The sequence below is a fragment of the Dysidea avara genome, chromosome 9 (genome assembly GCF_963678975.1).
Source record: "Dysidea avara chromosome 9, odDysAvar1.4, whole genome shotgun sequence".
Classification (NCBI taxonomy): domain Eukaryota; kingdom Metazoa; phylum Porifera; class Demospongiae; order Dictyoceratida; family Dysideidae; genus Dysidea; species Dysidea avara.
Window position 1 is genome coordinate 35,236,569 of NC_089280.1, and position 16,049 is coordinate 35,252,617.

A 16,049-nucleotide genomic window follows, 5' to 3' on the forward strand; every position below is an offset into this window, starting at 1 on the left:
ATTCGCACATCCATTCTGTTGCTATGTTGGAATTGACCTGTCCACTAGACTCTGTCCATCATTTAGAATCAGCACAGAACAGAAAGCAATCAAAAGTTGAATATTTACAATTATTGGCAGAATTTGACAGATTAAATTTCTCTAGTAATTATGAAACTATCAAAATTTCAACACTTGGCCATTACCAACCAGCCTCCATTGGAAACTACCTTAATTTTCCAACCCTACCATAACTATCTCCAAATCTACTGTAAGGAAATGTTTAGATGATGCTGCCTACCAAAGTATTCTAGCCTCTGAGAGGATATTTCTGGCAAGGAATAATAAAGAGTGGCTGGATTTGACTAGTATTAGCTAACTTATATAGCTTCTTTTTATTTTATTTTTATATTCTATCCCTTGCCATGCCCATGCAGGTTCTTCCTTAGGACCATACACATGGTCGCATGTGACCGAGGACTACATGTGTCATATTTTCTGTAATTTATGTACTTTCATCATTTCATAATTGATGGTTTTCTCTCACATATAACTTTTCATGTACATTCAATATTAATTTGAAAAAAAATGACTACAGTTCCCCTTTAAAAAGCCAGGATTCCACCTCTGTATATTCTCCTTTAATACATTGTCACATTGGTGTGGTCACAGGAAATGAGTATTTATGAGAAGAGTCAGATATTAATCAATGCATAAAAATTGAATTGATCTCAGTTAAAATTTAAGCACCTGACGCCCTGAGAACTTGTTCTATCCCACTTTTTTATCAGGAGTGGAGATGGTGCGTAAGCAGCAGATGCTGCACATTAAGATTTTCAATTCAAAAGTGTTTATATTACTGTGTTAATAGTGGTATTTACACATTAAGTTCACAGCAGTAGAGGAAGCACAGGTTCACAGCAGTAAAGATAGCTTAATTCACAGCAGTGGATATAATAGTAGTCCACAACAGTGAATACAGCATTGAAATGCAGCAGTAGATGCCCTGCAAGGGAAGTCGAAATCATTAACGATAACATTGAAGTATTAATTCACACACAGAATCAGGAATGATTCACAGCGGCAAGGAATCTCCCATCAATGATTCTAGCTGTAGTTAGGATAGGCTATAGGTAAAATGCATAATTATGGAATTTTGGAGTGGAGTTCTGTGCTTGTAAACTTTATCTTATCATGTAATTCATAATATTATAATAAAGCAAACACGAGTCCTGGGAATAGTACATTGGGGTTGTATCTAGCAGTATCTAGGGACCCGCCGATTATGCTGGCATAATTATGAGCATAATAAGTACCTGAAAGCATTGAGTATAATGCTGGCATAATAGGAAGAATATTTGAACCATACTACAAATCCTTGATGGTCAAAATACGTATCACAGACAAAGATTCGATATACTTTAATAGAGCAGTCAGTAACTCTAATAGAACAATCAGGCAGCTGACTGTTCTATTAGAGTATATCGATCTTTTCTGTCACACGCATTTTGAAGAGCAAAGATGTGTTCAGCCACTTATTATGTGCCTGTAGCTGCAAATTTATTAGTAAAACATTGGAAATGAGGCATAAAGCTTGAGCATAATTTGAACATAATAGGTAAAATTTTTGAGCAGTGCAGCATATAGCATCTTAGATAAACTTTTGAGCAAAATAGGCGGATCACAAACAGTATCTTCATTCTAGCATGTTAAATCAATTCTTGCTTAGTGGAAACGGTGTCCTGTTAAAAGTGGATGACAACAACAAAGTAGAACAAAAACCATACTAGAGACTGCTAAATCACTGATTCTTCAGTCATGCCACTGAGATACAGTGATCCATGATAAGATTGATAGCTTCGCTTTACTAAGATAGCTATGCACCACATAATTATAGTTGTCAATGTACAGTATGTGTGACAACAGAGTGCAAACAGACCTCGCATCAACCAGCATTGCAGCTGGAGGCCAGGATCCCTAATAGGGCTTGTCGACTATGTCTGGCAGTCAAGCTTAGCAGCTACCATGCCAGATGGGCAAATAGCACTTTTATTGATGGATAAATGTGATGAGAGTGTATCACACTAGCATCCAACTTTTAGGTAATTCACTTTGCCAGTCCAATCTCTGTTAGGGTTTTCAACTAAATTGGGTCAAGAAGACAGGAAAGGAACCATACCAGGTAGGGTTTTTGTGTGCAGTACTACAGGATATTTCTGGATAAATGTCGTACATTCTGTTTAGTTCTGACCTGTTGTTTCAAAGTCTGGTCAATGGATAGGGATTTACCGTACATTAAAAGAATTATAATATTACATTGGTGCATTTACCTACCCTTGAATGTTGCTGGCCATGATTGGGAGGAACATGTAAGTTGGGTGGAGGAGGTGGAGGACGACGACGACATGAACTTCTATCATCAGCTTGCTACATAATAGAATTTTAAAAGAATGAGGTATAGACATTTATATTCACAAAACACTGGTATTTTTGTTACTAGGGGTGCAGTAAACATGCCAGAATAATTTTCAGCATAATGCCAGAAATCCATTATGCTAGCATTTTGAGGGAATTGACTGTTCTATTAGAATATATTGATCATCGAGATACTCTAATAGAACATTCACCTGTATATACTCTAATAAAGCAATAAATCCTATTACTGCATGCTACTCTATTAGAACAATCAAACATTATCTTGGTTATATGTAATAATTAACCATAGAATTTTAAATAAACATTCAATTATACATTTCTATTTCAATTATTTTGAGAACAATGCATAAGTTTTGGAGCATAATGCAAGCTTTTTCCAGGAAATCCTGATTAGAACATTGCAAAGAATCATGACCATAATTACCTCAACCCTATTTGTTACTAAGTGTAACACTAGACATAAGCTTCACGATTATCCTTCACAATTTGTCAGTACTTACCTTAGCCATCTAAGAAAAGGCTTTTAACAAATAAAAAAGTTTATTTAATGCAGTCTGCTGGTGTGTTTAAACAAGTATGCATATAACTTCAAAATCTGCCACAGCTTTACATTGTGACAGATGTACATGTTTGACATTGACCTGGGCTGGAATAATATAATAAATTATTATGTGGACTGAACTAACAGACTAGTGGACTGGATTCATGGGCTGACCTGGAACAGCTTCTTAATAATCCAGACAAAAGTGACTATTTAAACATTTTACAAAAAGACAACTAAAGAGGTTGGGTTTGGAATATTCAATCCATTTAAAGTGACAAGGAAGTGAAAGTAATTAACTCATTCACCTCAGAGCTGGGAAATTTTCTCTCCATGTTATAGCTAAGTCATTGATGACTAAAAAGATTTCCATTACAATAGTGACAATGACATTGTGATAATGTGCTATGTGAAAATGTGACCAGATTTTGGAAAATCAGTCTTATTGTCACATTTGAAATACATTGAAATCTACACTTATATGTGTCACCACTAAAGTACTTATGCACCTAGTAAAATATTCTACAGAATGTCTTGTAATTCAGGGTACAGACCACTGATCTAATCACTGTAACGCTGAGTAGACATTTGAAGAGTCTCATTTTAATCATAAATATTTCAGCTGTAAAATGTTAAGGCTGATTTTCCAAAATCCAGTCACAAACAATCTATTACTTGTGATGAATGCAATAGATCTGTAGAACTAAACATTACTACACAAGTAAAATTAATTTAAGGGCTCACATGATTACACATACATAGATGGAATTATTCACCACCTCAGGAAACTTACGTTCTTCAAGTTTTCATGATGTATTTATATGAATGCTGAGTTTATGCTTTAGGCAAATGTTTTTAAAAGTTCTTGTCTGGATTAGATGTTTGGTAAACCAAATCCGCCCTACAGGAAGTCTGGTATTAGAAAACCACTGTACCAATAATAATCCAGTAGTAAGTGTTGGAACAGTTACTTTTTATAAGTAACTAGTTACATTTCAAGACCACCACACCGTGGGTATATTGACAAGAAGAAAGAAAACGTCATTTTCACAACTTTGTATCTCGGTCATCCCTTATCCGATTGGAACAAAATTTCCTACATAGTTTTCTGCCAGACAGGGGAGTCTACATTCCAAATTCGAAGGAAATCGCTCAAGCCATTTCCAACATACGAGTTGCCAAAGTTTCGAATTTTTTTCTTCGATTTTTTTCTTCGTGTTTTCATACACTTGCAAAAATTACTATAAAACACAAATGCGTACTCCGATCACCTTGAAATTTGGCACACAGAAAGGGAGTCCAAATGCTAATCCTAGTATCAAATTGGGTGGCAATCCGATGAACGGTTTAGGATTTATGACCGATTATTCGTGTAAAACAAGATCGATTTGTTGTCACGCCTACAGGGTAAACCGCTTCATGGAATGAGTTGAAAATGCTATGTAGATGGAGTAACCATCGTAGGAGTATCTTTTGGTGGTTTGAAAGGAATCGAGATAAAGACCATGGAGATATGACACAAAAACCAACCTATGTCACAATTACACAATCGATTTTTATGAATAAAAAAGTATTAGTTTTTACGAAGTGGATATTTAGCCGGTCACCGGTCACAGTGCAAATATTTATTTAGCCGGTCATTTGTTGGGAACTGTCACCTATAACTCTAGTATCAAACACACTAGTTGTATGAAGACAGTTAATCTTATAGACAGTTCAGCAAGAAGCAAGTTACCCTATAGAGAGTTCAGCTACAAATAATTATATCGCTGTAGTGATTCAGAACATTACAAGTCACAATGAAGAGAGTTCAGCTATAAACAAGTCAATGCACCCTGTAGAGAGTTCGGCTACACTCTCTAGAGAATTCAGCTACAAACAAGTCACTGTGGAGAGAGTTCAACTACAAGAAAATACCCTGTAGAGAGTTCTTCTATACAAACAAGGAGATCAGCTGCAAACAAGTAACCCTGTAGAGAGTTTAGCTACAGACAAGTCACTTTATAGTTTATACAATGTTCAGCTACAAGTAAGTTACTCTGAAGAGAATTCAGCTACAAACAAATCACTCTGCAGAGACGTTTGTTACAAACAAGTCAGCATGTAGAGAGTTCAGCAACCAAAAAACCACCCTGTAAAGAGTTCAGCTATACAAACAAGTTACTCTGTAGAGAGATCAGCTAGAAAATAGACACAACATGGGGAATTCAGTTACAAGAAAATCACCCTGTAGAGAGTTCAGTTACAAACACATCACCCTGTATAGAGCTCAGCTACAAAAAAATCACCTTGTAGTGAGTTCAGCCACAAGCAAATTACCCTGTAGAGAGATCAGCTACAAACAAAATTCCTTGTAGAGACTTCAACTACAAACAAATCAACCTGTAGAAGTTTAAGTTACAAACAAATCACCCACTGTAGAGAGATCAGCTACAACCAAAATTACCAAATCACCCTGTAGAGAGATCAGCTACAAACAGATCACCCTGTAGAGAGATCAGCTAGAAACATAATCACTGTGTAGAGATTTCAGCTACAAAAAATCACCCTGTAGAGAGATCAGCTACAACCAAAATTACCAAATCACCCTGTAGAGAGATCAGCTACAAACAAATCACCCTGTAGAGAGATCAGCTAGAAACAAAATCACTGTGTAGAGATTTCAGCTACAAAAAATCACCCTGTAGAGAGATCAGCTAGAAACACCACCCTGTAGAGAGTTCAGCTACAAACAAATCACCTTGTAGACAGTTCACTGACAAACAAATCTACCTTTAGAGATATCAGTTACAAACAAATCACCCCCTGTAGAGAGATCAGATCACCCTGTAGAGAGTTCAGCTACAAACAAATCACCCTGTAGAAAGTTCAGGTATAAAAAAATCATCCTGTAGATAGTTTAGATACAAACAAATCATCCTGTAGTGAGTTCAGCAAGATAAAAGTAACCTTGCAGAGAGATCAGGTCACCCTATAGAGAGATCAGCTAGAAGAAGTCATCTGGTCTCCAGTTTTCCTATACTTGCTAGTCAATTATACAAGTATCGAAATGATCGTGTCCTCATTGATCTTCACTGATTGTTGTGCAAGAAGTATTCTGTGGAGTGTTGTCTAAGTTGGTGGTGTCATGTAACTGCCCAGGTTGTAGAAAACCACCAGATGAAGATATTGTGGGATTTCAATATCTATTGTGACAGAATTATCAGTTCCCGTCAGCCTGACCTCACTATTACAGAGAAACTTAAAAATCTAGTCACACTGGTTGATGTTGCAATACCTGATGACAAAAGAATTCTTGAGAAGGTACAAGAAAATTACAAAGTATCAGGACTTCAGGATAGAATTGGAATACCTATGGAACAAGAATAATTCTTGTTGTCATTGGAGCACTTGGTACAATATCTAATCATTTTCATGGCTTTATTAAACAGCTTGACTTACACAGTTTAAAGCAATATGTGTTGCAGAAAATAGCTATTCCAGGGCTATAGCCAGACTTTTATATGAGTAGGTTTTTAAGATGAAAAGTGGACCTTTTTATATGGCATGATTCAGGTTATAATTATGGTGTGTGTGCACCCAGCATGCAAAACATGCTGAAACTAGGGGGTCTGGGAACATACCCATCCAGGAAATTTTTTGAAAATACATAATATTATTAAAAGTTGATTTCAGTCAATAAAATAACAATTTTTTAGGTAAACTCAAGACCAGCTGTATGGATGACATTTGAAAAAATATCTCTATTGTCACTGTATAATTATACACTATAGTGTTGTAGAGAGAAAAATTGAATCTGCTGACATTAGCAAAAAGACTGATTCCAGCCACATACAACTGTGTCACATAAGATTACGTGATCCACCCAATAATACAAAGTTACAAACTTGCTGCTGTGACTGTTCTAAGTGGCTAGCACTACTACTGGATGTGTTTAATGGCTGAAATTGGTAAATTAGATGTTCTGGAGTACCTGGCTAAAAACCTGCAGTTGGATGTGACCCAGCCTGGGAAAACCAGTCTGATCGATAGCCTATTTCAAAGTATCGAGAAATGCCAGTTTTAAGTATTCATTGTGTTGTAGCTTGCCAATGGTTGAAGCTATGTGTACCAAATTTAGGCACCGGCCGATTATGCCAACATAATTTGTATAGGTAATCACACACATTTGAGTGCAATTTTGGCTGTTACGAGTACAATTATAGCACGAAAATGCGTGTGATTGCCTATTAATCACATAGTGACCACCCTTCATTGTTTGTAGTACGTATCTACCAAGTTCTATGTGGCCATTAACTTCTACCAGGTGATTGCATCATCCTTCTTTGTATTACATCATTTGTTGTTGCGCTTAAAAGGATTCATGTGTCAGCAATTCTGATTGGCTACTCAAAATGTCTACATATGTTGCATTCAAAATGCTTCTATTGTCAGCTTATTTGATTGGCTTTTCAGTAAATCACTTTCTTGTTGCACTTAAAAGGCTTCTGTTATTCTGCTATTTTATTGGCTACTTTACAGAGCAATTACAGAAACAAGGCCATGCGATTTGGGATTAATCGCACTCCTACTATTGAGACTAATGTATGGCAAACTAAATCACTATGTGATTAAAAGCATAATAGGTGACCAAAAGCATCCAGCATAATGCCAGCATAATAGGGACGATGTTTAAAAAATTAATTAAATGTGCAATACGTGTGCCTGAAAGAAAGCATATATTCACAGCCAATAGTATGTAATCTAACTTATTAAATCGATTCTTTGTTGGTTATTCACACTTTGCAGAAATAAGATCGAGATATTCTAATAGAGCAGTCACTTACTCTAATACAGCAGTCAGGAAAGGCTGATATACTCTAATAAAACAGTTGGTTCTAGAGCATAATCGTGATTTTGAAAGCATAATTTTGAGTATAATAGGCTTAATTTTTGAGCAATCCTGAAAAGCACATTAGGTAAAATTTTGGGCATAATAGGCCAGTGCCTAACCAAATTTTCACATGTTTTACACCACTTTCTTTCCATCCAAAGCATCCACCATGCTAGTAGCCAACAGTTAAGTTTCCTACCATTTTATATAGTTTTTAAACCAAGGTTGGCTGTATCAGGCGAGCTCCAAAAGGGGAGGAAGGAACATAATTATGGATGGTCATTGGGCTTGAGAAAAGCAGCCAGCAAAAATACACCACCTACGTCTAGCTGACTTTGACTGTGAAATTAGATACTATATTCATGTAGCTTTGTGTTCTTGGTGAAAAATTGAATCTGCTGACTTAAGCGGTGAGACCAACTTTCCCAGATCCAGTCACATATTAAATACTGTACATAGCTAGATACCTTGAGAATTATCTATGCATCATACGTATAGTTTATATGCATATGTACCACTTTCACACCTCAGATCAAAGGCTCAGACTGTTGTATATAAATGATATACCACAGCAAACTGTGGTATATAACTGATATACCACACTTTGTGGTGTCCCACAGCATTCCATGTGCAGGTCTCAACAGTCAACAAACTCTCAACATTTACATTCCATAAAGTCCAGTAAACAACATTATGCAACTTGTTCAACCCAGGAGGTGATACTTATAAGAGGCCTGTTTCTATGGCAATTATAGTTGTATTAGACTTTGAAATATTTTGATTGATTATTAAGCAATAATTGTACATTTAAACTTTGTATATAATCACGTAGATATAATCATATAGAGAGTCTCTCACTGTCTCTATAATGTCCTTTATGGGTCAAACAGCTGATCAACTGATATGTCTTTTAAAAGCTCATCAATGTCATCTGTACTGTCTTGATATGAACCAGAAAAAGATATTGGACAGCTTGAAAAGTTGCAACTGTTAAAGATAAATGTTGGAGCAGGGGGTGGCAAGTGTTGCTTTGTAACAAACTGATCTTGGCTAATCAATGAACTTCTATGACTTACAGCTGTGGTAGAAGAACCATATGCCACCAATTCTGTGCCACTACCATTTTCACTAAATGACTGGTCATTTGTGGGCACTTGAGGCTTCATCACTCCAGCAGGAGCATTTGGTGTTTTCTCTCTTGGTGAAAACAGCTGATCACAAGAAGTTGAGGATCCTTCATTGTTAGATAAAATATTTGAAACATCCAACAGTTGTGTATCACAATTTCGCTCATACTGATGTAAAGCTTTCAGTGATCTATGGCCAGTTCGCTCTTTGATTAACTTATCAGGTACATTTGCCTGAAACATTGTCGTTGTGCCATAAGCTCTCAAGCTGTGATTAGTATAGTTTAATGTAAGCCCAGCTTCTGTACTCATTTCTTTCAACATAGCGTTTAAACGGTTCTTACCAACAGGAACAACCTTAAACCATGGCTTTGCTTGATCTATAGGTACCTTTTGAAGTGGAGTTAAATAAAAGACATCTTTGTTTATTGCCTCAGCTGGTATCTTCTGTAGATATTTGTCAAGTATAGCAACATGGCACACACCCTTTCCTGTAGTATTTTCGTGCTGACGGACAATTTTGTTCTGACGATTTAATGAGCCCAGCCCACCCTGTCGATTTTTTGAGCCAAACTCAGTATACACATATGAGGTTAGTTCTTTACCATTAACAATAGTAATTTCCCTGCGTATCTGTGACAATTTCAGTGATCTTTGTTCCTGGCCTCCTCTAAGACAAAAGTTTTTTCCGTTATAGAAAAAAACTGCTCTTAATAACCCTGTCGGATTCTCCAAACTCAAAATTCCAGTTGCCCAAAGCTTGTCTTCATCATCAGGAGTCAGCACAGGCGTAGATTTAATATCAGCACCCACACCACTGTTATGTAAGCGCTTGAATAATGAATTGCAGACGTTTTTGAGTGGTGTAAACACAGGATCTTTCCAAATATTAAACTCCTCCGTCTTTCGAATGTATCGCTGCAGTCCGTTTAGCAGTAAGTAAAGACTTCTTGGGGTGTATTCTTCCCCGTCGCCTTTCCTTGTTTCGCACACAAATTTACATAGCCAGTCACAAGCAGTTTTCTTGTTTGCAAAAACGTCTTCTGGGCATGGGTCATCTAGGAACTTCTCATTTCTAGCGTTTCGCCAGGTTTCAAAGTTTCTAAGTGCCCACTCGTTGCTTTTAGCGGTGTTAGCTGGACACTCCCCTTCTTTAAATTTCTGTAAATCATCGCTGTGGCAGTCAAATTGAAACCTCTTGCCTGGTTGATCCTTGGGGTGATCCAAGGCAGCGAGTGCGTATCGGGGTGTATCACGCGCTTGGACTTCCTGCTTAGCAGCCTTTGTACATTCTCCAACAGTGTTCACTCGCGCCCTGCGGGCGCTCGTGCATATATTTTTGTCATATCCCTCGTAACCATGTTATAACTATAAAATATCGTATATCTGATACTGACCATTGGTTGCTTAATTTGTTGTTGAGATGTAGAGTCAGTGGTTAATCCATGATGAGGGGGAACAGGAGGAGGAACAGCACTGTTCCTAGTTTGCCGCTAAAAAAAACCTTATATTCTACTTAAAGCACATGGTACTACATGCATAATGTGTGACCGGATTGCGAAAAGTTACCTTTTCCACACATTTTACAGGCGAGCAAACAAAGCAATGTAACTTGTGACTCCATACACTGATCAACTTGGTCTTAGTTTCAAAATGTAGCAAGATACTTTATCTACACTCTTGGAAAATATCAGGCAATTGCACGCAATGACTAAAAGGTTATGAAGCTTCAAGATCACAAAATGGGTCAAATTTTGTTTGTGAAAAGTACCTTTTTGCAAATTCAGTCACATATGCTATAATATTACACCAAAACTTGTAAATTGGTATAACCATTGCAGTTACACATTGAACACATAGAAAGTAACTTTTAATTTTTTTATTTACCAAGGCTTTACAGCAAGTGCTGAAGGTCTGTAGGACACCTGGTCCACAGCCTGTTTACAGATGTGTTTGAAAAGTCAGAGAAACTTATTGATGTAAATTCAACAAATCTCCTCTTAAGCAACCTCCTGACATCACCGGCATATCTCAAAAAAAAACTAAGCATCTCATACAAAGATATTTTTTAAAAGCCAGGATTCGTTTTCCTTTAATACATTGTCACATTAACATTTAAATGACATAGGTTTGGCCACAGGAAACGGGGAATGGAGCCCTATTTGTTATGAGAAGAGTCAGATTTTAAAATTGAGCAATCAGTAGAATTGCTTATGAATTGATCTCAGATAGTTGAAACTTAAAAGCTTTCTGTGGGAGCACCTAGATGCCCTGAGACCTTGTTCTATCCCACTCTCTTTATCAGGAGTGGAGATGGTACTTAAGCAGAAGATGCTGCACATTATTTAAGATTTTGAATTGAAAAAGTGCTTGTTAGTGCTTATTTACTGTGCTAACACACATTCAGTGATGGCAATAGTTCACAGCAGTGGAGGAAGCACAGGATCACAGAAGTAGAGATAGCATAATTCACAGCAGTGGATACAATAGTAGTCCACACCAGTGAATGCAGCATTGAAACACAGCAGTAGATGCCCTGCAAGGGAAGTCGAAATCATTAATGATATTATTGAGGAATTAATTCACACACAGAAGCAGGAACGATTCACAGTGGAAGGAATATCCCATCAATGATTCTAGCTGAAGTTAGGATAGGCTATAGGTAAAATGCGGAATTGTGGAATTTTGGAGTGGAATTCTGCACTTGTAACTTTTATCATGTGATTCATATAATAAAGCAAACATGAGTCCTTAGCATAGTATCTAACAGTAGTTTCATTCTAGCATGTTAAATCAATTCTTGCTCAGTGGAAACAGTGTCCTGTTAAAAGTGTATGACAACAACAAAGTAGAACACAAACCATACTAGAGACTACTAAATCACTGATTATTCAGCCATGCCACCGAGATACAGTGAATCCATGATAAGATTGATAGCTTCGCTTTACTAAGATAGCTATGCACCCCAAAACCATATGTGACCGGGCCTGCAAAAATAGGGAATGTGGGCACAAACTACACCTTGTCACATAACAGTTCATATCGCATACTGGAACAGAATATTTGCATTCTGTAACTTGCATCATAAAGTCAATTAAATGCTTACTAAAAGCTGAGAATTGCATTGACATAGCATAACAGTACAAAAAGTTAAGAGTGATGAAAATTTGAAAATGTTGGCAAAAATCATGTGCCCACATACCCTATATTCGCAGGCCCAGTCACATATTAAATTTTGTCAATGTATGTGTGACAACAGAACGCGAACAGACCTCGCAACAACCAGCATTGCACCAGGATCCCTAACAGGGCTTGTCGACTCAGTTTAGCAATCAAGCTTAGCAATGGGCAAATAGCACATTATTTTATTTATGGATGAATATAATGAGAATGCTTTACACAATACTTTTAGGTAATCACTTTGCCAGTTCCATCTCTCAACTACATTGGGTCAAGAAGACCAAAAGGGGAACCATACCAGGTTGGTTTATTTATGTGAAGTGCTGCAGGATATTTCTGGGTAAATGTTGTACATTCTGTTTAGTTCTGACCTGTTGTTTTAAAGGCTGGTCAATAGATGGATTTACTGTAAATTTTAAAAATTGTATTACATTAGTGCATTTACCTACCCTTGATTGTTGCTGGTCATGATAGGAAGGAACATGTAACTTAGGTGGAAGAGGTGGAGGACGACGACGACATGAACTTCTATCATCAGCTTGCTACATAATGTGATTTTAAAAGAAATAAGTGTAGACATATATATTTACAAAACACTGCTACTTTTGTTATTAAGTGTAAGAATATAGACATAAGTTTCACAATTATCCTTCACAATTGATCAGTACTTACCTAAGCCATCTATGAAAAGGTATTTAACAAAATTAATAAAAAAGGTTTATTTAATGCAGTCTGCTGGTATTTTCATACAAGTATACATATAACTTCAAAATCTGCCACAGCTTTATATTATGACAGTTGTATATAATTGGCAATGACCTGGGCTGGAGTAATATACTATACGGACTGGACTAAACAGACTAAACTCATGTACTGGATTCCTGGACTGACCTGGTACAGTTTCTTAATAATCCAGACAAAGTGAATATTACAAAAGACAACTCAAGTTGTTGGGTTTAGAATATTCAATCCATCTAAAGCGACAAGGAAGTGAAAGTATTCACTCCTTCACCTCAGAGCTGGGCACTTTTCTCTCCACATTATAGCTAAATCATTGATGACTAAAAAAATTTTCATTTCAATTGTGACAATGACATCGTGTAATCTCTTATGTAATGGTTATACCACAGGCACAAGTATATTATATTGTGCTTGTGAATTTCAATAGTGGGCACTGGAAACAATGTAAGAATAATGACAAGGCATTGCTGTGCTAAGGATTCAAAAGTACAAGCAAATACACAACCATACGAAAAGTTTGATTGTGGGTTTATACAGTGAGCAAGGAGACATAGGACATCCAAACACAACTTGATAATGATGGTTTAACGCTGGTAGAAGTACTCCCAAGTATTCACTATAATAATTGTGGGTCAATTATAAAATTAGAGTCGTGCATGAATACCACTTCATCACCAATGGCTCTATCTATTTTAACACACGGTACATAACATTGAGACACAGAACATCAAAATGGGACTTGATAATGATGGTTTAAGTGCTTCCAGGTGTAATTATGAATAAATTATATCCATGAATAAAATTACAGTCAAGCATCACTACCAGTTCACCTCTAATGGCTCAATTTACTCAGTGCATGTTATGTAACATCAAGACAGATCTTTAGAACTTATTAAAACAGTGTAATAGAGCTCACATGTATTAAAATCAGCTCCATTTCAGTCAAAGGAACTACTCAACATGCTGTGAGAAACTACAAAGAAACCTAATCCCACAATCAATCTTAAGATGTGTGACTATATAATGGCACAAAAAGAAAGCAAAGGACATCAAAGAAATGTAAGGATTTCTTGGAATGGGTTAACGTGATATATGCACACCTACATGTAACGGTGTAATATCGAGATATATGCACTCCCTTAATATATAGTTATACAACGGCGACGAATGCTCTGCCTGATATAAACGCAGGAGCCTGAGGGCCGTCAGGCCGGAAGGCAAGTGCGTTTATACAGGCAGAGCACGAGTGCACGTTGTATAACTGTTATGTACCACTCACCTAATAGGTGGGGAGTCGCACAAGACAGTTGTAACACTTATAAAGGCCAGGTTTCTAACATCGATTGTGGGTAACCAAGCCAGACGTTGCGATGACGTTCCCCCTGTAGTACTGCAGCCACCTGAGATATTGAGAGCTAGTACGCTATGGGTTATATCACTAACCTGCATTCGCTGTTCGACTCTCATCATGTAGTGCTCAGCATGCCAGTGTGCCATATAGACTAAGCACCAGACTAATCACCAGTGATTCTCTCGAGCGAAAAAAAGCAGCTAAATAGACGGTTTAAGTAAACAAAATCTAACTACTAAACGATACTAGTCTAATTCTTACTATTCACACTGGCTAAATTCGAAACTGGTTGCATGACAAAACTGGTTCCCACAATCGAATGTAGAGGTTAGTATTATTTAGAATATATTTGTTTTATTGAGTCATTGTCGAAGTGGACTACAGTTTAATCTGGGCTAAGGTGGCACCAGACTAGTAAGGTGTAAAAGTACGTTTATATATATGTAGACTAGAGTTGTGGCAACTAGGGACCCGTCGATTTCGCCAGCAAAATTTTTGGCATAATGGTTGGGTAAAAGCAATGAGCAAAATGCTGGCATAACAGGTGCAATTTTTGTGAAGTGGACATAAAAATTGCACAAAAGATCGAGATACTCTAATAGAACAATCATGCAGGAACGCTAAAATATCGACAATGCATAGCTAATTGTTACAGGAACAACAAGTGACAATCGAGGTACCCTAATAAAACAGTCACACATGTTAAGCAATATTAGCTGGCTTCTTGCTTTACATGTTAGAAGTAATTTCTGATCAAGATACTCTAATAGAACAGTCACTTTAAGGCGAAACTGTAACTTTGCATTTGGAAATATTCAATTAACAAAGATTAGCGCTGAGCAAAATCTATAATTCTTGAGCAAAATATGGAGCATAATAGGTGAAAAATAAAAGAATTGCTGGAAAGAAAAATAGGTAGAATAAAAAGCAAAATAGACTGGTCCCTAGTGGCAACCCGCGTTGGCTTTTTCGATCGCCATTGGCTGCTGTAAACATTATACGTATTGGTGACAATATGGCCCACAATCGACCTTTACATGTCAGGCTATAACAGAATTCGAGTGATCTATGAAGTGTCTTTCCACCTATTAGGTGAGGTGTCATAGTGGTCTTCGCCACCGGCACTTGTGCTATGCTGCACAAAACCGCAGCCAGTGCAATACTTTATCTGTATATTGCACTGCGGTCGGTGCATTATAACGTATAATGCACTCGTTGTAGTCTACAAAACCGCAACCAGTGCTTTATAAGTTATAATGCACTCGCTGCGGTCTGCAGCAGTGCAATATACACATTATGGCACTGGCGGTGCCTTTGAACTGCCCACGCAGAGTGGTACATCAAGATTTATGCACTGGTATCAATGTGTATATCTCATTAAGGCTGTGCGCATATGTTGTTAACATTTTGAGCCAGTGCAATATATGATATATATGCACTTGCTTTCCTTTGATCTGAGATGTAAAAGTGGTACATGTGAAAATAATGTATTACTTGTGATGTATGCCAGACTGAAATACAATAGATCTGTAGAACTAAACATTACTACACAAGTAAATTTACTTTAAAGGACTCACATGATTACACACAGATAGATGGCACTAAATAGAATTATTCACAATGTCAGGAAATTTATGTTCTTCAAGTTTTGATGATGTGTTTATAAGAATGCTGAGTGTAGCCTTTAGCCACATGTTTAAAAGTTCCTGTCTGGATTAGACGTTTGGTAAATAAAATCCACCCTACAGGCAGACTGGTACTAGATAACTACTGTACCAGTAGTAATCCCCAAAAGACAATTATATTCATATTCAATGTAAT

General features: G+C 37.0%; 1 protein-coding gene across 3 annotated transcripts in view; it reads right to left on the reverse strand.

Annotated features, from left to right (window-relative positions):
- The window catches only part of LOC136267732 (E3 ubiquitin-protein ligase NEDD4-like), a 330,028-nt gene that overhangs the window by 254,968 nt on the left and 59,011 nt on the right, over nt 1–16,049 (reverse strand). For 2 of the 3 annotated variants that reach the window (XR_010706728.1, XM_066062891.1), the window contains exons 3-4: nt 12,586–12,678; nt 2,314–2,406 (exon numbers count right to left, since the gene is read on the reverse strand). The exons of the other annotated variant lie outside the window; for it this stretch is intronic. Coding sequence is in view for 1 of the 2 variants with exons in the window: in XM_066062891.1 (XP_065918963.1) it covers nt 2,314–2,406; nt 12,586–12,678 (186 nt within the window). In the remaining variant the exon portion in view is untranslated. The remainder of the gene's footprint in view (nt 1–2,313; nt 2,407–12,585; nt 12,679–16,049) is intronic. 3 annotated transcript variants of the gene reach the window in all.